Source organism: Siniperca chuatsi, linkage group LG19 (genome assembly GCF_020085105.1).
Source record: "Siniperca chuatsi isolate FFG_IHB_CAS linkage group LG19, ASM2008510v1, whole genome shotgun sequence".
Lineage (NCBI taxonomy): Eukaryota > Metazoa > Chordata > Actinopteri > Centrarchiformes > Sinipercidae > Siniperca > Siniperca chuatsi.
In genome coordinates this window covers 6,177,220-6,204,701 of record NC_058060.1, presented here as the reverse complement: position 1 = coordinate 6,204,701, position 27,482 = coordinate 6,177,220, and the positions used below count along the sequence as shown (strand labels likewise).

Genomic DNA, 27,482 nt, shown 5'->3' with positions numbered 1-27,482 from the left:
TAACTGTGCTCCACCTCCACCAGCTGTAACATTAAAATGCTGCTACGTTAAAACATCAGTAATAATATTCCAATAATACGATATACTGTATCTAATAATATAAGTCTCTTAAAGGGACCATTTTGCCCAATAAGTACTTTCACTTCAATACTTTAAGTACATTTTGCTGTTAATACTTTTGTACTTTTACTTTAGTGAAATCTTGAATGTAGGACTAGCAGTTTTGCTACTTTTACTTAAAGAAAAGATATGAGTATTTCTTCCACCACTGCCAGTCAGACAAAAAATAAGGCAGTGCATGCTTACACTTGCTCTACAGGTGTGTTGAAGTGAGATGTTCAGCTAAATATTGTCTGCCTCAGCTCATACTCACCTAGCGAAACAAACTGAAGCATATTTTTGAACCACCAAGATGTGGTTAAATAAACTTTTGAATGGTTAAAACAGATTGTTACAATCATCTGCATATAACAATGATGCATAGGCAGAAGAGTGCCACGAAGAGATCTCTGGTTGTTCTCCACAGTAACAGACACAGTGGGACAGGATAGGTGCTGCTTTAAACTGCAAATTCCACATACTGATATGGTTACAGTGCATTTTTCTGTTTATAATAAGTACAGTTAAAAAAAAATCAATCCACAAGCTGTGCTAAAACTAAAGGAATCCCCTGAGAAAATTTAAAAACAAAGCATAGAGAAACAGGACCAGTGCTCTCTCTTTACTGTCCAGCATGACATGATTATGTTCAGGGGTCCATCTAGGTCTGATACGTACATTCATGTTGACATGTTTAGAAGTTGCTGTTAACAAAGCAACTTGTCGCATTATGTGTTGATTTTGCAAGGCAATAATGTGTTTAGTTTTTTTTTTGTAGCGCTAGAGGCTTGAAGGACTGCACAGTACAGGCCATACTTATATACAGTATATACACACTTTGATGTTGGAAGAATGGTGCAATGGTTCCAGGTAAAAGTTCAATATTTGGAATGAAAACTTCTTTGGGTCTGGGGCTTTGGCTTCTTGTTTGGGTGGCTATGCTTCCATCCTCAGCAGCTGTAGGGGAAAACAGAAGAGAAAAGGAATGAAGCTGAATCTCCCCTTGCATTTACATGGTATCTTTTTGGATGTCTTACCTGGATAAGGAATATATAAGAATAAAAATACAAAATCTCAGAATGTCGTCTTTAGCTAATCATAACTGAGTAATTTAGTACACTTATTCAGCTACTGTCAAGCAGAACACAATACAGACTCAGAAGAGTGTGTATTCTTCTCTTACCTGCCATTGCCTCCTCCCTTGATGCCGGCAGGCTGGTTGTTCTGGATGAGGTTGGACCTGTTGACGCCGGGGTTCATGGGAGAGGCTCCCGGCAGCTGGCCTGGTCTGATGGGCTTGGCTGGGTTGGACACAGAGAGATACCATGGGTCACACACAGTATACATACAGTTCTCATTTCTTTGAATGTAAAGGAATTATTTGGCATGTTGGGAAATAAGCTTATTTGCCTTCTTTTTGATGTTAGATGAGAAGATTGATACCACTCTCAGATTTGTGTGTTCAGTTTGGAGCTAGAGCGAGGGGGCAGTTAGCCTAGCTTAGCATAATGACTGGAAACAGGGGGAAGTCAAGTCAAATCAATTTTATTTGTTTAGCCTCAAGGGGCTTTACAATCTGTACAGCATACAACGCCCTCTGTCCTTAGACCCTCGATTCAAATGAGGACTATAAGTACAAATGTTAATAGATTCATTGAGAGTGAGACCGAATAGCCGGAAGTAAAGTGGTAATGAGGCCTGAAGTATGGAAGGATAAGTACTAATTGAAAGTTAAAGCAAAAAGAGTTTTCTGCTTAGATTTAAAGGCCTCAACAGAGTCAGACTGTCTGATGTCAGCAGGAAGATTATTCCAGAGAAAAGGGGCACGATAGGAGAAGGGCCTCCCACTGAGCATCATCAGTGTAGCAGGGGAAATTAATTCAAAAACTGCGTATAATTTGGCCAAGAGGTGTAATATATATAGAGGGCCAAGAGCAAATCAGCCATCAGCAAATAATGATGTAATGTTATTACAAGAAACACACTGTGTTCTTCTAGAAAGATACGATTTTAACCATGCGAGAGCCAGGCCAGAGACGCCAAAGTAGTTTTTGAGATGATCTAGGAGTATGACGTGATCAGTGGTATCAAAAATTGAGGTCCAGTAATAGAAGTACCAAAGTGGAATTTGAATCAGTGGTAAGCATAAAATCATTTCACCACTTTAGTCAGTGCAGTTTCAGTGGAATGACAGGCCCTAAAGGCAGATTGAGAAGGTTCAAAAAGATTGCTGTTACTTATGTGAGCCGAAAGTTGCTGAGACACAACTCTTTCTAATACTTTTGAAAAGAATGGAAGGTTAGAGACTGGTCTGTAGTTATTGAGAGATCCTGGATCAAGGTTTAACCACAGCAGTCTCAAAGCTAGTTGGGACAGTGCCAGTTGTAAGTGATAAATGAACAATATTAAGCATTGTAGGTCCCAGAGATGGCCAGAGATCTTTAAAAAGTTTAGCTGGAAGAGGGTCAAGGAGGCAGGTAGTTGGTTTTGAAGAGTGTCTCAAGAGAGATAGTTTCAAAATGTGTAAGAACTGAGACTAGCTGGGATTCAGCATGTGAGTATTATACGACCGATTCTGCAGCGGTAGCTGGAGATGAGGAAGTCATTTTATGTCTTATCTCATCTATTTTACTACAGAAAAAATCTAATAAGTCATTAGCCATAAATGAGCAGCTGACAGATGGCTGCTTTTGATCAAGTTTAGCTACAGTATCAAAAAGTATCTGGGATTTTGCTTATTGTTACTGATTAAGCAAGAGAAATAGGCTGTTTTAGGCTGCACGGTAGAAAACTTCCAGTTTTGATTTTTGACATTTAAGCTCCAATCTCCTGCAGGCCTGCTTAAGAGCACGTAATAGTTGTTGGAGAAGTAGTTAGCCTGACTCTGTTCAAAGTTAGAAAATACACCAAACACCTAAAGCGCACCAATTTACATGTTATATCTCCTTTGTTTAGTCGGTACACAAGCAGAAATGACAATGACAATAAAAATGACAATTTGTGGTTTTAGTGGGAGTTAGGTGCTGTAACTATTTCTTGACAAACAACGTTTATTTATCTATTACCCATGCTAAACCCATGCTACCCAAATGCTAAACTATTCCTTTAATTTAAGATTTGATGCCCGTCTTTGACTTGTTAAAAAACCTCTTAAACTGAATTTATTTGTACTTTACAGTTTTTGACTTGCATATTACCACATTATTATTAAGATATAGTTCCATATACTGTATGTGTGTGTGTGTGTCTACCTACCTATCTGTGCCGAGGGTCTCCTGCCCATGTTTTTGGGCTTGATGGTGTCCTTTATGCGCTCTACCTCCTGCTGGTAGCGCTTTCGGTCGCGGGCTGCATTCTCTTTGGCCTCCTTCAGAGCGGCCTCCAGGGGTTTCACCCGCTCAGCAGTGGCCCGCAGGCGCTTCTCCAGTTTAGGAATCTCCCCGCGAAGGTCGGCGTTGTCCCGTAGCAGCTACAGAAGCGACAACAGATCACACAAAGATGGAGAAGAGAGGGAGATGACAGAGAATCTTGTGAAAGTAACTTCTATGATTAGTTTAGGGAGGAAGCACTGTGGTAATTGCGTGTCTGGACATATTCTTACCTGCTTGTGAACTTTGGTGAGTTGCTCGAGGTTGTTCTCCAGGAAGCAGATCTTCTGTTTCTGGGCAGCGCTGCCTTCTGTGTCATCCGAGTCCATCTGAGCATTCTGCTCAAGCACAACACACAGCTTTATCTGCACACTGATTTCAATCCATGTTTTACCTCTGCATTAATTTATCAATCTACGTGTGTACAACTGATTTGTTGCATTCAGTTCTTCCAACCCTGTGTCTAAAAATGTCTGTAATCAAAACCCCTGAATCCAAAGCATCCCATTTGTGGCTAAATGATGAGTAGAGTAGATTTTAGATGGGTACAACACCATAGCATATTCTCCTGCTTCCAGGAAAGCCTGCTTTGCCTATGTTTTTCTCATCAAGCCTCAGCCTGAGGGCTGGAGATGAGCGCCACGCAGAGGGCCTGGGTCCCTAATTTACAGCTGCTACCTTTGAAGAATCAAATGGCCTACTTATCGCAGACACTTTCTGTTGTGTTCCCTGGATTCATTAACATTTCATCATGGTGCAAATTAAATGGCGAGCAGCTGGTGTATGAGTGAAATATGAATCTGTTTGTCTCATTCCAGGTAAATGCCATGGTTGGGGCAACAAGAGCTCATGTGACATTACACTAAGAGATTAAATCACACGCAAAACCAGATCACAGGATGATGATTACAGTTATAATGTACCAACAACATTTTTCAAAAAACAGGATGATATGTACATACTGTCAGGACTTTTACCTTTTTGACTCTAGTGGCCAAGTCTTGGACAAAAAGCCTCCTGAGGTTGTGGAGTGTCTGCAGCTCTCGGGCCTGTGTGAAGGCAAGGAAACCCAGCTCAGAGAAAAGAACAGTCTGTGGATATTAAGCGCTTGGTTCACCCAAATTTTCATCCAGGTTTTGAGATATCCTCCCCTGAGACTTTTGCCTCCACCCAAATATAGGTGTAGTGAATATAATTTCACGACACTCTCACAGCTCCAACAATAAAATGAAGAAGAAGAATCTCAGAACATAATTTAGCCATCAGATGGCATGATATTACATCCTCTCCCCTATTGCTCGTCATTTTAGAGAAAGCAATCACCCATCTCCAGCATATTGGTATAGATCCTATCATATATAGGTGGTACTCTAGAGAGCTTTTTGGATTTTCACATGAAATGCCATGACTCCAGTTAATATAGCCTAAATGAAGAATTGACCTGTCTACTCAATTTGTGGATAACTTCCACTTTCTCTATACTGTGATTTTTGTGATTATTCTACAATGATTTATGAAGGTTGTGCTGGTATTGGTATTGTTTTAGAATTGCCCATTCGACTCCCTAATATAAGTTAATATCTATAAAACTGGTCTGCTTGCATAACCTCTCTACAGCGTTTTTAAGGTGTGCACTCTCAAAACTGGCCTAGAATTAGTATGTAGTAGGAATTTGGGAACACAGCTTCAATCCTGAAGCTGAATAACTATTGCACACAGACGAAGGCATAGAAAATACATTCCTACATTTTATTCATTTGTGCTAAACATAGAAACTGATAACTATTATTAAAAGAGCATCCTGATAGATTTGGGTGTGCCAACTCTTTTTTTATACTTGCTGGTGCCCACAGCACTGAAATATTGGATTATCAGGAGTAAATGGGACACTGTTCCACTGATCCAGTTGCAGCTGAATTTTTTAAACGTCACTTTGTTAATTCTAAAATTGAAAAAATGAAAATTAAATGAGATTCCATTCACCTCCATTGTATTTAAAATCAAAACAAAACGTTCTTTTTTTGTAATTTGGGCAAATCGTAGAAAAGGTTTCAGTCGTAGTCATCTGGACACTGTTTTCAGAATCAAGGCGTTTCGGCTCCCATCCGGAAGTCATTCTAATTTGGGCCTTTAATTTAATACAGCTTTAAATGGACATTGCCAGTAACTGACCACAGTCTCTTCCAGTCCCTTCAGGTCCTGCCTGGCCTGCTCCCGCTTGTCTTGCAGCACCCTGCAGAAAGTAAAATGGATGTTAATGCATATAGTATAATAGGAAACTAGCTGCAGTGGATTATATGTAGAGGCATTACGTGAGCTCTTGCAGCTGGCGGCTCTTCTCCTGGTCCGCAGCCTTGAGCTTCTCGTGCTCCACCCTCAGCCTCTCCTGCTCCAGCATGATCTTCTGGTTCAGACTACACAGATGTCAGTAACAGTATCAGTACGGAACTATTACTCACATTTAGAGAGAGAGAGAAGCGTTTGATGATGCTGTTGTGTCTTACTCCTGCAGCTCTGTGATGAGTTTCTCCTTGTTGTCCAACTCGTCTCTTAGGCTGCTGATCTGTTTCTGATGGGCCTCTCTGTGAGACTGGATCTGCTTCTCCACAGCTTCCTGAAGACACATAAGCATGCAGCTATAGTCATAATTTCTAGTTGGAGACCACACATGTAAGGGATAGCTTAGTGGTAAAGTACCTTGACTTCATTTGCAGACTGGATCTCATTCTCCTTCTCCATGGTGTTGACTTTCTCTAAAAGGAGACAAAAAAAATCACAAAAGTGAAATTGATAAGGTATCACTAGCATTCTGTGAATATTGCTACAACTGCTGCAACCTTTTATGTTCCAAACCAGGAAAAAGCAATGGAAAAAGTTGAAACATAATACATAACTACATAATGTTTCAATTTTTAATTTTGAGCCTCTATCAAACAGTAGAGATTTACAGTAAAAGATTTTTTTAAATGATACATCTCTTTTTATGGACAAGAGCAATGTGTGAATAAATAACACTAAAATTGAACTAGTGGTCAAATAAAAATAACAGAAAGTCATATAATATGCAGTCCAGTCTTTGTAGAACTACATCAGACTTGCTCATCTGTGTTTTGGTGCAACAGCGCAACATTTTTTGGGTGATTTAGCCTCTTTTTGTGGTATTCCACAAACCATCGCTAATCTAGACACAAACTTTGGGCAAAAGTGTCACTGCCTCCAGTGATAAGAGTGAAGATGTCCACAACTGTTATTATGCTTAAATTAGTCTGTGTTCTGTCTGTCATCAATAACTATATTTTCATTTAAAACCTCCTGATATGATAATTTCAACAAACGTTTAATGGAATAACATTATATTTATCATACTGACAACAATTTAGAATTAGAAAACTTTGAATTCCATAGAAATATTCAGCTTTTGTAAAGATTTGTTAGTAATAATACCCTGAAGAAGACATTCATTTCAAAACGTCGGTAGCCTTAATTAACTATTTTCTGCATTGTGACTACGAGAGTGCAACCATTTTTCCACCACACCTGTACTTTTGTTGTGGTTGGCACCTCTCCAACACTGGTGTGCGCTCCTCCTCTCCTTCACCCAGCAATAATATCTTTACCAATAATGGTAAAGGTATTAAAAAGATTGGTAGTGCATGTTTTTAAAAAACTTTTTTGGGGGGTATTCTTTTACATGATTCTGCTCAGTAAGCCCTCGGAAATTAAACTAACTTTTCTTTCTTTCTTTCTTTTCATCTCTTTGTGTGTATAGCTATAGCTCCATGTATGGAGCTACAGACAAAAAAGTAGTAAAAAAATTGGTGGGTACTGTCATGAATAAAAATTGTAGTAAAAGGCATAAATGGAAGGTATCAGTTGATAGAGGAAGAGAGTGTGTCTGTGTGTGAACATATATGTATGGGTAAACGCATATATATATGTGAATGTATTTAACGTCTATAAATGTGTGCAGTGTCCAACCAGTATGCTATATCTCCCTTTTTCCCTTTTTTTGTTTTCTTTTGTTTACTTTTATAAATTAAATAAAATTGTATTTATCACGAACTGTAAATTTGGAATATGAAAATAGTTTTGAAAAAAAAGTATGAAAATAATAAATTAAACCAAAAAAACCTCCAACATAAACATGACACATGCCAAGTGCGACTTTTCTGTGGCTAACTTCCTAAAGGAAAGACGTCTGAACAGGTCTGGGCCTAGCATACTTCAATCGAGTGCTAGAGATGGCTCAGTCAGGTTGAGTTAAGTGCAACAAATTTAACTTAAAATGCGCTCTAGAGAAGACCATTAAAGGGTTAATGCTGGATGTTGTTACATGACTGCATAATAAGTTGTGCTCACCTTGGGCTTTGATCCTGACTATTTCCTCATTGAGAGAGTCCACATTTTCCTCCAGCTGTCTTTTCTTCTGCTCCACGTTCTGGAGCGAGTCTGTCAGGGACTTGATTTTAGCTTCATGCTGAACACCAACAGGAAAATGAAAAAGATCACTCACAAACTCAATGACAGTGTTAGACATGTAAAAACCCATCAGCTTGTTAAACTGCTGTTTGATTGATAACCATAATCTGCCATTTTAATTAACCGCCATATTTGTCACTATGGTGACAATATCAGTATCCATGATGACAGAGGCAGTAGTGGTAAGCAGCAGTTACCTGGGAGATGCGGAGCTGGCAGGCAGTCAGCTCTATCTCCGTCTCCTCCATCTTCTGGGTGCTCTCGGCCTGGGCGCTCTCCAGCTGTTTGCTGCGCTTCACCATCGTCTTCACTTCTGACTTCATCTTACTGATGTAGAGACGGGCCACTGTGAACTCCTCATCGATGAGACCACTGCTGTCTTGTTGCTGAGAGGTCAGAAAAACACAGTAATTAGGCCTTAGAAGATGTGCTTCATGTTGTGTTTTTGTTATTTTATCTTTACAGCTATAACTAACAGTAAGTAACATTTTCTTTAAAACCAACCAATGATTAACAGGAAACTACTGACTAAACATTACAGTTAAATATACAGAAAGTTCCATCTACAATAACCAAGCTGCACCAACAGAAAACTCAAGGAAAAAATAAATGTTTTTTAACAACTGATTAATTGTTTGGTCTGTAAACTGTAAGAAAATAGGGAAAATGCCCTAGATGACATATTTGTTCTCTTTTGTCTGGCCAACAGGTAAAAACCCCCAAAGATTTTTAAATTACAATGATATGAAACAGAGCAAAGCAGCAAATCCTCACATTGGATAAACTGGAACAAAACTTTAGCCATTTTTGCTTAATGAATGACAAATGTATCAATTATCAAAATTGGATTACTATACTTACTTGTACTCGAGGTGTGTTCATAATATCACTCTACAGCAGATGGGTTTATTATTGGATAGAGGAGACACTCACTCCATACTTGCATGATCATATTGCTCTATAAAACTAGAACATATTCAATTGACAGAAAGTTTGAACAATTTTGATAATCACCTGTTTGTCATTTATCAAGAAAAAATGCTGAAGATTTGCTGGATCCAGCTTTCCTGATGTGAGGGTTTGCTGCTTTTCTCTGTTTCATAGCTTTGGGTTTTACTGGGTTGGACTGTTCGTTGGACAAAGATGTAACTTGATTTATTTTTATTTTTTACATTTTACTAACATTTTATGGAATTAATAATTACTAAACAAGCTACATGATTAATCGTGGAGCTAAAATCAATTAATTGATTTGTCGATCGACAGAAGATTTATTGGCAACTATTTTGCCATTTTTGGCAAAAATGCGAAACATCACCTGGTTTCAGCTTCTTAGTTGAGAGGATTTGCTGCTTTTCTTAGTTTTTTGTGGTAATAAACATAATATTTTTTGAGGTTTTGGACTGTTGGTTGGACAAAACAAACAATTTAATGAAGACACCTTGGTCGGAAAAAGGAGCATTTCCCACTATTTCTGACATTTTATAAACTAAATGAATGTACTAAATGACAATATAAATAATTGTTTGCTGCAGCCCTACAAAAATCCATCCCCTGTTTGAGCACTGCCTGGATACTTGATGATGATGAATGGATTGCAAATGAGCAGACCAAAGGGCATACAATTTTACATTAGAGGAACACGATGCAAACAAATACAATAAACGGGAAGCATTTGGCCCAAAGCACACATGTAATGCACGCAGCGGATCTTTCAGCTACTATGGTGAACAAGCCGGTAATGTCACTGAAATCAGCATGTAAATTTAGTTTCAACAGGCCATTGTTGCACTGCCAAAATGTAAATTTATTCTTATTTTTTTAGTATGTTTCCGAAATTGAAACAGTACATCATCACCAGGACTGGTAACCTTAATGTCGTTGCTTCCCACGGCGATGCCTATTTCAGCCAGGTCTTTGAGTAATGATGACATCATCTCAGTGACCCTCTTCTTCTGGTGGTTGGTCATCTCCTTCAGCTTCTGGAGTTCAGAGTCAATGGAGGCCAAGGAGCTCTGGTGGTGGATGAGAACATAAATAAATACACACCTTACAAGGTGATCATGTGTAATCAGTGTCATTATTTCCAAAGGTAAAATAAAAAGTACCGATTTCTGGTTCAGCTCCTCACTGAGAGCCTCAAACTCTTTTGTTTTGTCCTCAACTTCCTGACTCTTCTGGTCGTAGTTGACAGCCAGTTCCTCCAGGGCTTGCAGCACCTCCTTCACCTCCTCCTTGGAGGCTTCGTTCTCTGCCAGCAGCCGGTTTAGTTCTGTCTGCAGGGTGTTGTGATCACGGCTGGTGGATGCTAAGAGCTACGGGTGGGGGTAGGAAGTGAATATAAGACAGTGATACTCAGTCTAGGAAAGGAAGGGGGTGAAAAGGGAGTAAATTGTGAAATTCATAACAGGATTTGCAAAATACATTTCTGTACAGCTAAAAAACCTCATGTGTTCAATCTGTAAGTTTCAACTGTTGCTTGCTAAGGGTGAGTTACAGTCTGACCTCTCCTGCAGGGCTATTAATGGTCTGTTATCAGCTGTCAGACTGGATTTGTGCTTATAGGAACAAATGGAGGGCTGAGACACAGTGGGAGAGTTGGGAAGGGAAGGGAAGGGAAGGGAGAGGAAGGGGGGAGTTCTGTCACCTCCTCCTGGTCCAACATCTGTTGATTCAATTTCTCTACCAGCTGAGACTGCTGGTTGATCTCCTCATCCTGGAGGAAGGGAAGGATGGTGGAGAGGAGAGAGGAAAAGAGAAACATAAAACATCACTCATTTACTTCAACTACAACCACAAGCAATACTATAATACAGGAGCCCACCACCTGCTGGCCAATAGAAATACTACATAGAAGACGGGCCAAGCTTTCAAAGCATCACATAAATGAGAGTATGAATAGTATGGAGACAAATTTAGTTAATGCTAGCAATATTAGCAACATTTAGATATCAAATTAGAAATATTATGTGTAATATTACATTTTAACATTATTATGTCATAAATTATTTACATTATTAATATGTCAGACATAAATGTGAGATGATCTGGCTTCGGAATAGACGTTGATTGTAACATTTTGCATTGACGTCCCTGGACTAGTGAGGTGAAACTGTTCAAACAAAAATTGAAAAACAGCTTTTATGTGAAGCAGAATTTAACAAAAAGTTGAAAATCTCTGTGTGGACAGTTCTGTTCAGGAACACAACCATTAGCTATTGAAACAGACAGGTTTAATGGTCTCCCTGTAGAGGAATGGCTTTGTTTGTTATATGATTTAGATGAGACTGAAGAGGGATCCTAGTTTAAATCTTATTGCTCAATATATGATGATTAAAGGGCAACACTTTTCTTGTCGTCGGGTGATTTTAAAATATTTTAGTTGTGTTTCAGAAAGGCAGATTTCTTGGTTTATTTACTTGGTATATTCATTGGTAGTGCCTGGGACAGAAGTCAAAGTTCTTTGCTGGAAATGTAATGTTTTAAGTAAGTACTTATATTATTTTCTGACAAATGTTGTTTCACTATTGCAACGGTATATGTGGAGCAGAGGCGACACAAAGTCATTGTTTTGCATGTCATAAAGTCTCAAGTCTTGGCTATGAAGGCCTAAGTCAAGTCCCGAGTCAAGTCCAAGTCCTAAACTTTGTATTTGGAGTATTAAACAAGTAATTATGTGCCCTTCAACAAAGTTAATACCAACACTGTTTTTTGGACCAGCAGAGTCTTTACATCCAAATGTGATCATCTGTTCTCTGTCTGCTAGTTTGCACTGCCAAACTCACCTTTCCCTCAAATTTACACAACGTAATTGGCTGATTGATTCAAAGTAAATCCATTGTCAGAAAAATGACTATGACTTTGCTGCACACTTTTTACATCATAATCTTTGAGCTTGGGCAGGATATCGAGTCATTCTAAGTCAAAAGCCAAAGTCAAAGTCCAATCTATCTGCATGTACTGGCATCTACCATATGGCATATAGTCATATATCACTCGAGAAATCACTACATACGCAGTGGATAAATGTACGTCATGTGCAGCATAATAACATTATTACCATAATATATTAATGTTCAGACATAGTTTTATGTTATATATGTGATATTGTTGTGACTGATTTATTAATGGCACAAGTCTGATTTGTTCAGTCACATTTAACATTTTAGGATCTCTGTTATGTTTGTGTATTAATGCATCATAGTACTTGACATTGATGTATTGTCCAATTTAGACAATTTCAAGTGGTCTTAGTGTGATTAATTGCTACCACCTGAGATCAATGACATTTTTCTGACATGACCAAACAAACCATGCTACAGGCATAAACACTCCCTCAATACACTGCCACAAGCATGCTTGGTGTGTGTACACCATAAGCATGTACAAAAAGATTAGACTTTCTTAGAGGTTGTAAGAGGTGTGAACACTCAGCAAATGTAACAGAGATACACTCAGTAAACCAAACAGTGTATAGTGGATCTTTCCTCACCTTGTCATCCAGCTCTTTGTAGAGCTTGGCCATTTCTGCCTCATACTTCTCTTTCTCTGCATCTGTGAGTTTGACTCCAGGGAGGGTGCTGAGGGCAGGTTTGGGTGCTGTTTTATCATTGTTGAGCGCACTGTCCAGGGCCTGGACTTCTGCTTTGGCCTTTTCTTTATCAAACTGTTCCTCCGCTGGCACACTCTCTCCTGCAGGGGACAGCAGAAAGACACATCAGTTCCAGTCTCTGTGGGTGTCTGTGATGTGTCTGCTCCCTGAAGACCTGTTACAACTCTAGATCTTTCATTTCTTTAGATTAGTGGAAGGCAGACATGATCGTGCACATTTTTTGAAGAGATCTACACCAGAAGTCATGGCATTGCTAATATGGAAACAAAAGATTCTTTATATAGGCATGACCATTCCAAGCCCAAAATAGGAGCAGTGTGTGATTCAGCTCTAACAAACTAAGACGAGAATGCTTCAAGGATACTTCTAAAAGTGTTTTTCATCATTATTTTTTAGCTATTTTCATCTCATCCAAACCATTATAAACCAAAGTAATGATCATCTTTCATTTAGCATATGGAAGATTCCTAAACTGTATTCATTTTAAAAATCTATATTTCAGGACATATTTTGCTGCCTCAGTTGGAAAGTTCTCATCAGTTCTTTAAAAATACACTAGGGAAATAAGCTGGAGCAGGGACAGGAGCTGAGAAATATAAAATATATGCTATGAACAAGTAGGCTAAATTATCCTCAATTATTCTTAAAATATATCCCAAATCTCAGTGAGTATGTATCAGGATGAGGACTTTTTGTGTTATGGCTATAATTTGTAACATAAAACAGACATTCTTTTTCTACACATTTCCAGATAAGCATATAGTCCCTTCAAGGTCATCTGCCTCTGTTTAAATGACTCACACCAAGTCATAATGTAGCATATGTAGCACATAGAAATGTGAGATGTTATTGGACAGTGTAGTTCTCACCATTCCTCCAGCGGTTGAGCTCAGTCTCCAGCCAGGTGACAGTATTTTTCAGTGTCTTGTTCTTCTCCTTCTCTTTCTCCCACTTGTTCTTCCACTGTTCTGCGGTCAGTTCTACATTCAGACACACTGTGTTCTTGATGGTCTTTGCCCTGATGAAACAGGAAGGTGAGAAAATGGCAGCAATTCAAAGTTTTGAATATCACCAGCCTGGCCACTTATAGATTGGTTTCACTGCAGAGCCATCTGACAGGCTGCAGTTTCACCGTCTCTGTTTTTCCTCAAGATGGTGCCTGTTATCATTAAGAGGCTAATTCAGGTCATTGACAACCATGTGTTTTCTCTGATACAGGTGAAGTCACCAGTAAGGAGCTTTTCCAGGAATATTTGCTTTCTTGCCTAAATATGTAGCTGCAGGTGGTTAGCTTAGAGTAGCAAAATAAGGTGACAAGGAGAAACAGAAAACCTGGCTAGTCTTTAAAAAACACAGTGATCGAACCTCCTCTGTGAATCCCTGGGACGCACTGCTACAGCAACAAGAACATGATCCCTCACTGGCTTCCCACGTGAACAGGCCCATTGTGGAAACCTCTGCAGTGGTGGGCAAGTGTTTTGTTATTTTTTTGTCTGTGTGCCCAATAATTTCAGGAAAGTGCCTGTTGTGAAAATGTTTAATTTTATCTTCATAATTTCACAGAACTACTACACTTCTCATCTCATATCCTCAACTCCCTTTTAAATTGCTACAATTGCGATGGAAATGTAATGTCTGACATGCATTATAGATAGCATTTGTACTTTTACAGTGTGTTATGGAATATTTTTTATGGGTGATAACTGGTTGTGCAAAACCACAAATGGGCTGTTGGAAACAATAGAATCTCTACTAGTTTTGCCAAAAAGTAGCGATGTACTGATACGCTGGATTGTTATCGGCGTAGATATGGATTTACATTTAATTTACTTGTTATTATAAAATTCTTTGTTTCCACTATCAGTTCCATTTATTTATGGCAGGCCATCGATTTTTAGCACCACAGCAATCCCTGACCTCATGTTACCTTACATAAAAATTTCCATACAGTGTGGTATACAGATTTGATCATTTCTCCGTGTGTGTGTGTGTGTGTGCATGTATTTGTATACCTCTGTCCAAACAGCAGTGTGGACCTGGTCTCAGCGTCATTGAAAGAGGAGGGTGAGCAGCAGATGACCATGGTGGTCCGACAGTTCCCTCCTAGGGAGTCCTGCAGGATCCTGGTCATCTTACTGTCTCTGTATGGTACATAGCTCTGACAGAGGACACAAATTAGAATCCACAGGCCACACGTGGAGTTCCTACTGAGATCAGCCATGAATATTTCCATATTTAATTTTAGGTATACTTTGTCAGAGTATGGCATAATGTCATCATTTCCATTATTTTGGAAATCCATAGATCACACATTATTATCACTCATTATTTTAAATATATCTACAAGAACCTCAGCTGATCATATTATCAGCCCTTATTAAAAATATTTACATTCGTTTTAAGAAATGGACAAATTAATTGTAGCCAGTGTTTACATCTTTTTCCTTTGTGGAAATCCTAATTATTCATTTTGAATCACATTCTCCCTCTTAAACACGCAAATTAATAGCGGTTACAATGGGAGCACAGGACCAATCCCTCTGAAAACCAAACATCCCCCAGGAAGTGCTGACTCTCTCACCGAGCCTTCTGCCAGAGCTGAAATGACATTTCCCAGTGAAGACAGGGACTTGTTGATCATCTTGGCTTCATCCAGCACTGTGCCCTCTGCTCCAGTTTTACCCACCTTTGAAACACACAAAACACAGGAGAGTTCTTATGATGAGGCTGGAACCAGACTAGAGTAAAGGATTGTCCACTTCTAGAAAGTCAACTATGTGGGACTATGTAAGTATAAAACATCAAAGAAGTAATTACAATGTCTGGTTCCCACTCTGGGAACTCTGAATAGAAAAACTATTCAAAAACTACTCCATATTACTGGTTGAGGTCTAAGATTTAGAAGCAAATGGTTTTTGAAAGCCGAAAAAAACTGTGAAGGTACAGAGGCAAAGAGAGGAAGACAGAGAGCGGTGGACGAGTGCGGGATGCAAACATACTTTCTCACTCCCAGCCAGATCGACGAGGTAGAGCTTGCCGGTAAGTTTCTGTTCAGTCTGAGTGTTTTCCTGCTTGATGTTGATGAGGAAGATGCTGTGACTCCTGGAACTGTGCTCGTTCATGTCTGACATGCAGATGTGCACATACACAAACAAGCACATACACACAGAAACACAATTAGCATTGTGCTAATTGTACATTATTAGTATTATTTATTAATAATACGAATTATTTAAATGTTGTATTAATAATAATGATAATAATAGTATTAATAATTAGTATGCTATTGTTATAAACAAATTCATTTCTCAATGATTTTCAAGGGCTGTAATAGGTTTATCAGTCTACGTAATACAACTATTTTAGTCCAAACCACATTAACAGCTAATCAAGTCATTTCTGTGTATAATTCAGTCCCAAAAACCTTATCTTCTTATAACATGTGGAAAATCCTGCAATTCCAGTAAGAATGTCTTAACCTGTTTTAATAGAATTCAAGAATTTTCTAGAAGTGAGTGTTTGTAGAAAGAAGTGGATACATTGATGAGTTGCCAATGTCACATGCAGCATATCAGCATATACAGTGACAATACCATAATATTGAGCTACATATGGCCTTAAAGGGACACTCCACCAATTTTACACATGAAGATTGGTTAACTGGTCATGGTGCTCTGCCTGTTAAAACAGTTGTATAATGTCTTCTGTGTTTCTGGAAGAGATTTGTCATAGTGATGTCATCAGGGTTATATGAGCAGGGACTTGGAGACTACAGATTTTTAAAACAAAGCCTGTGTTATAAACTGGAGGTGTGGAATTTGAAAGACATGGGTGTTTACCAGATAAGGAGGGTCTAATAAAAGATGCTATCCAATTGCATTATGGGAAATGTAGGATTCAGCGTTTTTGGAGCGCAACCGATACTCGGGACTAAAAGTCAGGGTATTTGGATTTCTGCTGTCTCAATTTTGTGTTGTGTTTACAGAGAAGCTCTGGAAATGACTACATTAGTCCAACTTACTCTATAAAAGTTATCCTGTATAAATAGGGCTTATAATGAATCGCTGATTCATAAATAACACATAAATCATTTTTGGGTCATTTATTTTATTGCCCAAAGAACCCTAACACTTTTCTTGTTGGATAAATGCTGGCACTAAGAATTGTAAACTAATGTTCTATTGTAATACAGACACAGTTGTATGTTGTGGCTAGATAATGACAAACCTTTCATTGTAGAAAATATTAGATTTAAAAAAGCCATGTGAAAGAAAATTGTGTGACATGTATTTTTAAAGAACTAGCTACAGTTTAAGCCAGGATTAGAATCCAGGATTAGAAATATTTATTGACATTACATAGTGTGTATTATGAGCCATGCCTATTTTCACTTCACTTTTCTTTCTCAGTAGCACAGACAATGTCTTGGCTGATGGGAGTCTTGCTGCAGTCAGGAGATTCAGTGAGGCTGAACCCATGAGAGGCAGCAGCACTAAAGGCGCTCAGTGTATGAACTTACTTGTGACAGCCACGTGTCTGTTGTTTTTGCCTTCGTCTATGGTGTCCATGACCTCTTCAGGACTGCACACAAAACGCTCGGTACACCCCTGGGGACACATGCAATCACAAGGAAAGGCTGTGTTCAACAGCCCCGCAGCAGGCTGGCTTTACAGAGAGACAATTATTAGCTGAGGAGACCATGACATACTGTATCAGGCTGATGCTTTCAGAGGGAAAGTTATGAAGAGAGTGATCTTATTACTTCATTTCTTTTAGTCTTTTTAGTTTTTTAGTGCCATGTCTCTTCATCCCTCCATGTTAATGTTGCATCTGAAATAACATTTCTCAACATAAAAATAAAACCCCACGGGTCGCACCTTGACATAGGGCACCCTATTTTTGTCCTCGTGTACAGAAAGGTTGGTCTTTGTTACTGTGGAGGAGAAGGAAAGTAAACATGTCAGAATGAATCATGTTGTTTGCATCAGGGGCTGAATAATAATGATAAGAAGCCACAAGAGACCCAAAACATACCATCCAGCAAATCCCTAATTTTGTCCAAATAGATTTCAAAATATGAAACCTGCAAAGCAAAAGCTTCCAGTGAGACTTAACCAACATTATGACGTGTACTTGTTGACATTTAAAAGCATTTGAGCACCTGAGTGAGGCGGTAACATACTTTGATATGAAACTCCAGGTTCTCATCCATGGAATAAATGTAGTTGAAGATGTCTTGAACAAGTCTGGGAATGACTCCCATCATGTCTGCGTCATGGAGTTTCCCCTTTAGGAGACAATTCAATCAGAATCAGAAATACTTTATTGATCCCCGAGGGGAAACTCTTTCGTTACAGCTGCTCACTCTCACGTCAATGCACACAGGAATAGAAGTACTAAGCAAATCAAAATATAATACACTATAATACAGCTAAGATAAATTAAGTACAAAGTGGATATAAGTATAAAAGCTCAAATAAGTGTAAAGTACAAAAGTGGATTTATAGGTTGATAAGTGTAAGTGATAATATAAATAATAAGTAATAGTGCAATAATGAGTACTGTCAAGTCAAGTGTAGCAGATTAACCAGATTATTAGACGTGGATAATGCACAGCAGTAATATAAGTATGAATAAATATCAATAAATAGGGAATATTAAACTGAAAACAGAGTATGTTGCACAATAGTTCAAGTATTGCAGTGATGTTAGAGGGTGGAGTTAAAGAGTTTGATGAAAAAGCATAAACAAGACAGAACGGAATTCCAGACTTTTCAGTCACTATTTTAGTATTTTTGTCCAGTGGAAAAAGCAACAGCTAATACTTTATATTACCTCCATTGTGTGTGTTTTTCCAGAGGATGTCTGTCCATAGGCAAATATTGTCCCATTGTAGCCCTCCAGAACATCTGTACACATCAAGACAAAGAAATAACCCATTTAGTATTCAGGTTTATGTTTGTATTTCCAGGGTTTTAGTGTGTCAGCTACTGAGACTACATATGTATTCTACTGTACATCTTACCTCTGACAATCTTCTGAGCCACAGCGTTATAGAATTGCTCCTGAGTTGTATTGGACTGGAACACGCGGTCAAAGTAATACGGTTTACCCTGTGAAGAAGAGATGGCAGTGATGATCACCAGTAACACATGCCAACATGAATTTCCATATTGCTACACAGCAATAGGCAACTAGGCAGGTTGTGATATTCGACTGGGATATTATGACTTGTACAATTACGCTCTGTCCCCTAAAACTGATAAGTAAGAGCTCAGTTTGGCAATCCATGTGCACAGATTAATAAACTGTGTGTGTGTGTGTATGTGTGTGTGTGTGGGGGGGGGGGCTCATGATAACAGTTAGACTACCAATATGGATCTCTGACCTTTAGAATAAAAGAGGTGGTGGGTAGATAGTGTTACGGTAATATAATCTGTTACACAGTATATACCCACAAAATGAAAGCAGGGATTAATATTTGGTGTCAGAAAAATGGTGAGAATACTATAACAGCATATACTGTATACTGTATGTCAATATACACTGTGCAATAACTATTTTATTGTTAATGTATAGTTCATATGTGAGGATAAAGTAGAGACCATGGGATGTATGTCAATATACACTGTGCAATAACTATTTTATTCTTAATGTATAGTTCATACTATTAAACTATTTTATTGTTAATGTATGGTTCATATGTGTTCATATGTGAGGATAAAGTACAGACCATGGGATGTACTTTGAGTTTTAACTTGTGCTTTATCAATGAAAGACTACAATAGCTAGCATGCTGTGACTAGCTTATTTTAGTTTATAAAACCAAAGAGCATGAAACTTTTGAAAGAAGAAATTACATTCTTCTTCTTACAAATGTAAAGCTGAATTCATCAGCAATAAAACTGATGCTTTTACTTTCTCAGTCAGTGTTAATGTAGCTCAGCTGCCTACTGATAAAACACTGTCCACTGCACACTTCAACACAGTTTGCACCTGTTATTGAATGATATTCACACAGAGCGAACACATGAAATCAAAGTGAAAACACACGCGTAAAATCAGTGTCCTTCCTATCCACAAATGACAATCAAACCCAGAAAGTGAATGCAAAACAAATCAACAATGATGCAGCCATCTGTGCTGATAACATACTTGTAACAAATGTATTGTCTGCATGCTCCTTGATGGGGAACAAATAAGTCAATGTATATAAATATTAAAGCAATCTTTGATATGGTAAGGGAAAGAAAATCAGATCCAATCTGGATGTTAGATGACTGTAAATGCCTGGTGTAAAGAGTGTGTTTGTGTATCTTAGATCTGAGAGGAATAGATTGGTATAAACCACTTGGTAGAGTAGACAATCCATCTGATTTACACTTCTTATGTCTGGGACTCAGGGACATAATGATCATGTTGTAGTATTGCATCTTGCATTAGGCAGCACAAGTTGATACAGAAGACAGCATGAGACACCAACAGACATTGAAAAGGGCAACAATTATAGGAGAGCTGGACTCAACAGGCATGAGAATGAAAAGTTAACTAAATTCAGTATTGAGCTCCATCTCTTGTATAGACAGAGTAAGAAGAAATCCAGAGAAATACTGAGACAACCCAACAATATCAACAAGAGTGAGTGGCCTTCATACTGCTCTCCCACTGGCTGCTACACACAACCGAACAACAGTTATAAGTAGATGATATTTGCATTGCAATACAAGTCCTTCATCTAAATGCAGTTGCGGAAGAAATTATAATGCTAGTCTATGACACTGAACACAAACACAGAAATATACTTTGATTGTCAGGCCCATCTTCAATAAATGAGTCATCCTATTGGCGTAGTGCTCTACTGACTGCCCAGTACAGTTATGCAGTAGAATCTGCTTCTAGGCACTGCTACAACCTGCAGTCCCTGCTGCCAGCCAGACAGGTAAGATGTTGATGCCATTAGCTCAGCAGCAGAGGTCTGCAGGTTAGTGAGATAAACTATACAGTCTGTCTCTGTACAGTCCAGTCATTCAAGTTCATACTTAGGTCATGTGATGACAACTGAGCTATCTCCATGACAAAAGAGCAAACTCCATCTACTTGAAAGCCCTGGAAAAAGCTAGTAAGTGGACCTTAAGTTTTTTGTCAAAATTAAATGATGGCAAACCCAGTTAAATAATGCATAATACTACACAGGCTAAATAACAGCAACAGCAACAAATTAATAGTCTTTTCCCATTGTCAGTGAGGAATGCAACCGTCCAAAAAATGTTTATGATATCCTGATGTTCATTGTGTTACTTTGACTAAATACTGGAGGAAAAAAGGAAACTATTATATCTGAGGCCTGGTCTAATGCTGTCTTATCATGGTTATCAGTTAGCCTATGACTTGGAGTCAGAACAAAGCAGCCTTTTTTTTATTTTCAGTGGTCATGAACATCAGGGGTTATAGTTTGCCAAGGAAATTAATATTTTCTAATAATCTGTACGCAGCCATAATGATCAGCAGGGAAAGACTGACACAACACCTGCCATATGTCGTATCAGAAAAACTTAGCCTATATTAAATAAACTTCAGAATACAGATGGGTGACAAATGAAAGGAAAAACCAACATAAAGTGTACTTAGTAAGTATGTTGTTCCATCTCGAGCATCCAGAACAGCTTCAGTGCTCCTTGTCAGATTCTCTAAGTCTGTGAACTCTGGATGAACAGCATTCTTCCAAAAGCATCATTTTCATACTCATCACACCTTTCAGTGAGCCCTTGTGCCCTGTATGGAAAACCCTGCATTTGTTTCTCCACTAATTTTTCCAAGTTTTGCCATTAATTTGTCGCCAGTGTCTGGCACGAGTACGAGGGTACTTTTGTGTCTGCAATCAAACAGAATAGCTTTGAGAGCAAAACTATCGACACTCAAATCAAAATTTGACCTACGCTATTGGCCAGCCTCGATCGGAGTGACAGCTTGGCAACATCCACAGTTAGCAGACAGGAGATGGAGCGGGAGCCGAGAAAGACGGTATGTTAACACATAACTTCAGTCTTAGTAATAGCAAGAATTTTTTGTTTGAATTGGTGCACGTAGATGATTTTGTTTAACGATCTGTGATATTGTAATGGGTTCAAAAAAAATTTTTTTGTCAGCCTGTAGCTATGGCTTAGTTTAATAAGCCAGTCACTACCATTACGTGCCCAGGCTGCCTATTAGCCTGCATGGCGTTGTGCATGGCGCTACTAGTTAACAGGCCTATTTGTGTTCAACGATCTAACGTTAGTTCATGTTGTATTTGTGATGTGCTGTATTACTTATCCTACTTCCTGTAGGTTGCAGTAAAACAGGAAGTAATGTCATATCTCCACAAAGGTTTGTCTGATTAACATGAAACTTGGGCCAGTACTTTCCCACACCCTTCTGAGGCTCTGTGCAAAATTTGGCACCAACCGGCCGCTAAGTGGTGCTACAAATGCAAAACGTTTATATCTCGCAATTGGCTCGTGGCTTTGTACGAAATTCGGTTTGCACGATCTAGGGTCATGACTCAGCTGTCACATAAAATTTGGTAATGATTGATTTGGGCGTGGCTTATTATTACAAATGTAAATTTCTAGACATTTCACATTCCAAACTCCAAAAAATAAAAATCACCCGTACGTCCTAAAGAGCTGAAATTTTTATAGCACATCCACTGATGTGTGAAAAAAGTTTGCCTCGCTACAATCTATGGTCAATTCAGACCAGACCAGAATTTGGCGCCAATCGGCCACTCCAAAAAATGCACAAGTTATAAAGCAAAAACTTCCTGTGTGTTGCAGTCAAAACAGGAAGTCATGTCATATCTTCGCATAGCTCTGTTAGATTAACACGGAAATTGAGCCATTAGTTTCCCTCGCCACGTTGAGACCCTGTGCAAAATTTGGCACCAATCAGCCACTAGGTGGCGCTTTTGTTGCAAAATCATAAAATATGCTAGAATTATTTTTTCACACTACTGTCTTTGAACTAAATGTTTTCCAATCTCTGTGCTGATCTCCACCTGCGACTTGCATCGCGCTCGTGGGACTGCAGGTCCGACTTGCACTGCCTCCATGGGCCGCATGTTGCAACTTGCACCAGAGGCTTGGACCCCATTAATACCTACTTGCAGGTCTAGTTGTCATTGGAACTGGTCTTGTTAAACAATGTAGAAAGAAACATTAAAACTATTATTTTAGCTCACATGAGTGACTGTTCTTGACAAGTTCTATATATACACAATTGTATAGGGGCGGCTGTGGCTTAGTGGTAGAGCCCCCAATAGGAAGGTCGGCGGTTCGATCCCGGCTTCCCTCAGTCCACATGTCGAAGTGTTCTTGGACATGGCAAGACACTGAACCTCAAATTGCTCCTGAGGTCTGTGCCTTCGGTGTGTGAATGATTAATTAGTTTCTTTGTACTGATGAGCTGTTCTGCCATCTGTGTGTAAATGGGGTGAATGTCATATATAGTGTGTGAAGCACTTTGAGTGGTCAGAAGACCATTTACCATACAGTTACTGTATTATTGTATTTGTATTACTGCAGAACTACATAAAAGACAGTTGTAAACATGGTAAATGGGTAAAATGAACTAATTAAACACTCTTGGCCTAATGAGCATTAAGCTCATTGTAGTTACATTTACCTACAGCTGATCATCATATCAATCAACACATTATATCAAACATGAATTCGTACTTTTTGTGTATCTAAAGACAGTACTCAAAACCTTTACTTAAGTAAAGGTAGAAATGTCATAGTCTAACAATACTCAATTACATGTAAAAGTCCTGAATTCAAAATGTAGTTATTAAAAGTACATAAGCATTATCAGAAAAATTTACTTGAAGAATCAATAAAGTACACAGTACGCAGAATGGTACCTTTTAAAAATGTTATTTTATCATAGAATATTATATTAATCTGTTTTTTCACTAACAAATACGTGTAAGAAGATGTTAATGTAGTTCATCAATGTGGAGCCAATTTTAGATACCTTGTGTACCACTGGGTAGATTAGTAGCACGGTAGTGCATCATATCATATCAGTATTTCATGTTTTTTTCTGAGAAAAGTAACTATAAGTGTCAAATAAATGCAATGGAATAAAAAGTACAATATTTGCCTCTGAAATGTAGTGGGGTAAAAGTATAAAGTAGCATTAAATGGAAATACTCAAGTAAAGTACAAGTATGTCAAAACTGTACTTCAGTACCTGAGTAAATGTACTTACTTACATTGCACCACTGTCTAAAGGATAATTCATTAGGGGCTACAACATTTAACAATAACACATTCATACTCTATACAACAGGTATGTGGCCTTTCAAATCAAGTTGTCCCTGAAAGTTGGTCATCAAGCAGCAGTTGGTCCACAGCTGGTTGACTGTCCTGGACAAAGTTAGAGGAAGAGTGTTGTCCCAGATATGATATTCTTTAACTCTTCTGATTGCTCTTTCAACAAGAACCTTAAGCCAAGCTAAGGCTTGTGTTTTCAGAGCATCTCTTTGCTGAAGTGGTTTTAAAGGGGCGTATGATCAGCTTTGCCCCACGGTCAGCCAGCATCTTCTTAATGGTGAACCCTTTGTCTGCCATGCAGCCATCTCGTGGCTCCAATAAGTCAAGTATTCCACACCGTTCAGTGAGCTCTTGATCAGTCATCCTGAGAATGATACAAACAAGCATCCATGATAGTAGTAATGTCTTGCTTTAATATATCATCAGTTATTGTCAGGGTTTTACACAATGTTGCACAAAGTTACCTGTGTCCGTGGCCGATGCCATGTTTGCAGAGTGCTTGTGCAGGCCATAGTTGGTGGTACTGCCTTCACCTGCATCGTGCTGTAATGAGCACTCTGAAACAGCATGGCCAGAAGATGGACGTATAGCACTTTGCCTGCTGCACAGGTGCATGACGATCCATTCAAATGATTAGGCTCTGTGCCAGCTTGGAAAACAATCTACAGTAAAGTCATAAAACTGGATTTAACTACAAGAAATAATTTTTAAAATCATAATGTGCTTATATTTAGGTGCATAACATTGTAATGTGATCATACAGAGCAAAGCATAAATGTTATTAACAATTGATTCCGGTCATTGACAAGCTGTACAATACTGCAGGACAATACTGGCCAACAAGCAATATTTTATCTCTCACCAGTAACATCAATAATACAGTGTCAGTACACATTCCCATTCTTATAAAGCTAAGTAACCGCAAAGCCATATTCCCAAAGGTAATTTCGGTTGGTGGGCCAAAAATCGGCAAAAGAAAATGCAAATGATTGCGTTGTTTCCATCCACTGATAATGTGATTATTAGGAGTTAGCTCATCGAGATAAGCAGTAGGTGGCACCAGTTCTCCAGAATAAGAGGGTGCAAGATGATGTAAGTGAGTGAGCGCCAATCAAACATCAAACAGTGAAAAAACTATGGAGAAAACACAATGGAAATGTGACATTTATGTTTGTTATGTTTGTATTAATATGAGGAAGGTTACAGTTCTGCCGCTATTATTAAATTCGAAAATGCGCAAAAAAAAAAACAGGTGGATGGAACCCAGACAGCTCAGCTAGCGCGACACCTAAGACGAGAAAGTGACTAACGTTAACTAAGCTGGCTACAGGCTGATAAAATAATACAGCACATCACAAATATAACATTAACTAACGTTAGATTGTTGAAGACAAATAGTCCTGTTAACTAGCGGCGACATACACAGCGCCATGCAGGCTAATAGGCAGCCTGGGCATGTAACTGTAGTGACTAGCTTATTGAGCTAAGCTAGCAGCAAAACTTACAGGCTGACAAAACAATATGTATTTTTTAACCCATTACAATATCACAGATAATTTGTAAAATCAATCTACCTACACCAGTTCAAACATAACATTCTTGCTATTACTAAGACAGATGTTATGTGTTAACATACCTGTGCACTGGCTTTCTGTCTTCTCCTGTCTGCTAACAGTGGATGTTGCCAAGCTGTCACTCCGCTCAGGCTGGCCAATAGGGACGCGTCTTACATCTTTCAGCGTAGGTCCCGCACAGTGAGTCAGCTCAACAGCATTTTTTTTTTTTAATCACAAATTAATTTTATTTGGAATAAAAAATGATTTATTGGTCGCAGTGTCTGTAGTTTTGCTCTCAAATCGGTTTTTTGATTGCAGCGTGGAAAGTTTTGCTCTCAAACCCATTGTGTTTGACCGCATAATAAAGACACAAAATCACTCGTTCATTCCTTTAGTCTTTCAGTCACAGGGCTGAATGTCCATTTTGGGACATTTCAAACTCATCTCGTCACCTCAGAAGGCTCAACTTTCACCAGACTTTTTCAGGCTCAGCTGAACATCCAGTCTAAGCTGGGTTCTGTCAGCTTCGCCTAAGCTTATTGCTAACATAGCATGTCAAGTCATATTAAACTGTTAGAATGTTGCATTAAGTTTGGTCTAATGCTCCACGTAGACAACAACCATGGCTTAAAGCACTGACATTTAAATTCACTTTTTTTGTTAAAGGCCTGTTTGGTACAAAAGATACATTTTAAAGCCAGAACTAAGGACAACTGTCCGCATTATAATGAATACAGTTAAACACTTCAACATCTTTTTTTTTTTTTAGTGATAATTGAAAAGTGGAAGAAGTGGAGCGCTGAGTTCAGTTTATCCTCTGACCCCAGAGCTGTGCGTAGTCAAACACACTCACCGCAATCTGCACACATTCATCCCCTTTAAACTTCGGGATGTACTTGTCTCCCCGGGCCAGCTCTGCGCTGTTCAGTGGCCTGAAACGGCACACCACCTTGATAGTGCACTCCGCCGGGTCCGCCATCTCCGCCGCTGTGGATGGATGGAGCGCTCCGTCCTCCCGTTACAGTCTGACGGCTGGCTGCAGAAACTCAACCAGCAGGGAGCCAAAGGGGAGGCCGCGCCCCTAACAGGGAAGTTTCAGCCTACGAGGAAGCTTTGTTAAAGTGGTGCTCAAGTATGTTTTTAAAATGTTAACGTTGGCGCACCTGAACCTGGCAGACACAGCGCATCAGAACTTCAGCTGCGTAAAGTAAGGCAGACTCAAACGCGCTTTGTCTTCAAAATAAAGTTAAAACTATGAACTAGATTTGAAATATTGCTTTGTATTGTTGCAAAAGCTCCCATAGCCTACTTTTGTTGAAAACGCACTTTCTATTGATACATACTCGCACAGGTTACGATCAGCTGCTCAACAAAAAAGGCAAAAATAAAAGATGAGGTAGAACTTCAGAAAACTAAAGAAAGTTGCAAGGCGTTCACTTTGATGCTCAGAATGAACACACATCCAGCTGTGATAAGTGCGGCACTGATGATTGGTTTAGAGAGCATGTCGTATGAATAGAAGAGTCACATGGTTCAGGATCTGAGAATGAATGTGATAGTTTATTGATCAGTGTAGACAGGGTCTTTTTGCTTGTAGTGTCCAGGGCGGTCAGAGGTCAAGGTCAGCTATAGATTTAAGAGCTGGTTTCAAAGAAATAGATTTTTAGTTTTACCTGGATTCTCTTGGTTGCTCTATTTCATGGAAAGGGTCAAATGTTCCTGGTCAGTCAATGCAGTTACACCGTAAATCAGCTAGTGGAGGAGGGCAGATGTGAATTCTCCCTTACATCAATCGCTACTACAAATATTATTATTATTATTATTGTTGTTGTTGTTGTTGTTGTTGTTCCCAACATATTATTATTTTATTTATATTAATATTAACTTCTGTTATGAATTGGTGCTACATAAATAAAATGGACTTAAACTGAATTAAAATTGAATCAGATTGTGCCCACCTGTTCTTGCAAAATGGTTCATTGTACCTGTCAAGTAAATTGTACAAGAGTTTGACCTGACATTTGTGCAAAGACAAGCAGCAACAACAGGTACA

General features: G+C 38.8%; 1 protein-coding gene and 1 long non-coding RNA gene across 2 annotated transcripts; both read right to left on the bottom strand.

Annotated features, from left to right (window-relative positions):
* Nucleotides 1-708: 708 nt before the first annotated feature.
* On the bottom strand, nt 709-26,881 carry LOC122866576 (kinesin-1 heavy chain-like). Its single transcript, XM_044176402.1, has 26 exons — nt 26,283-26,881; nt 18,584-18,671; nt 18,394-18,467; nt 17,741-17,845; nt 17,593-17,641; nt 17,436-17,491; nt 17,078-17,165; nt 15,558-15,682; nt 15,140-15,244; nt 14,571-14,716; nt 13,428-13,576; nt 12,439-12,638; nt 10,594-10,662; nt 10,055-10,261; nt 9,818-9,961; nt 8,144-8,332; nt 7,827-7,944; nt 6,165-6,220; nt 5,972-6,081; nt 5,780-5,881; nt 5,640-5,700; nt 4,445-4,516; nt 3,701-3,805; nt 3,355-3,568; nt 1,283-1,400; nt 709-1,056 (listed from the first exon to the last, which is right to left on the bottom strand). The coding sequence occupies exons 1-26, from the start codon at nt 26,406-26,408 to the stop codon at nt 1,050-1,052; spliced, it is 2,883 nt and encodes a 960-aa protein (XP_044032337.1). The 5' UTR covers nt 26,409-26,881; the 3' UTR covers nt 709-1,049.
* Nucleotides 23,462-26,272, bottom strand: LOC122866582. Its single transcript, XR_006375752.1, has 3 exons — nt 25,510-26,272; nt 24,338-24,535; nt 23,462-24,237 (listed from the first exon to the last, which is right to left on the bottom strand). It is a non-coding gene; the product is annotated as an uncharacterized LOC122866582 (long non-coding RNA).
* Nucleotides 26,882-27,482: the final 601 nt, after the last annotated feature.

Bases quoted from the DNA above. Each gene is read 5' to 3' on its own strand.
- LOC122866576 (XM_044176402.1), bottom strand. From the start codon at position 26,408: ATGGCGGACCCGGCGGAGTGCACTATCAAGGTGGTGTGCCGTTTCAGG. The intron at 10,262-10,593 runs GTGACAGAACTC...CCCCACCCGTAG, and splicing joins AGATGTTGGACCAGGAGGAG to CTCTTAGCATCCACCAGCCG. The intron at 5,701-5,779 runs GTAATGCCTCTA...TACTTTCTGCAG, and splicing joins CGCCAGCTGCAAGAGCTCAC to GGTGCTGCAAGACAAGCGGG.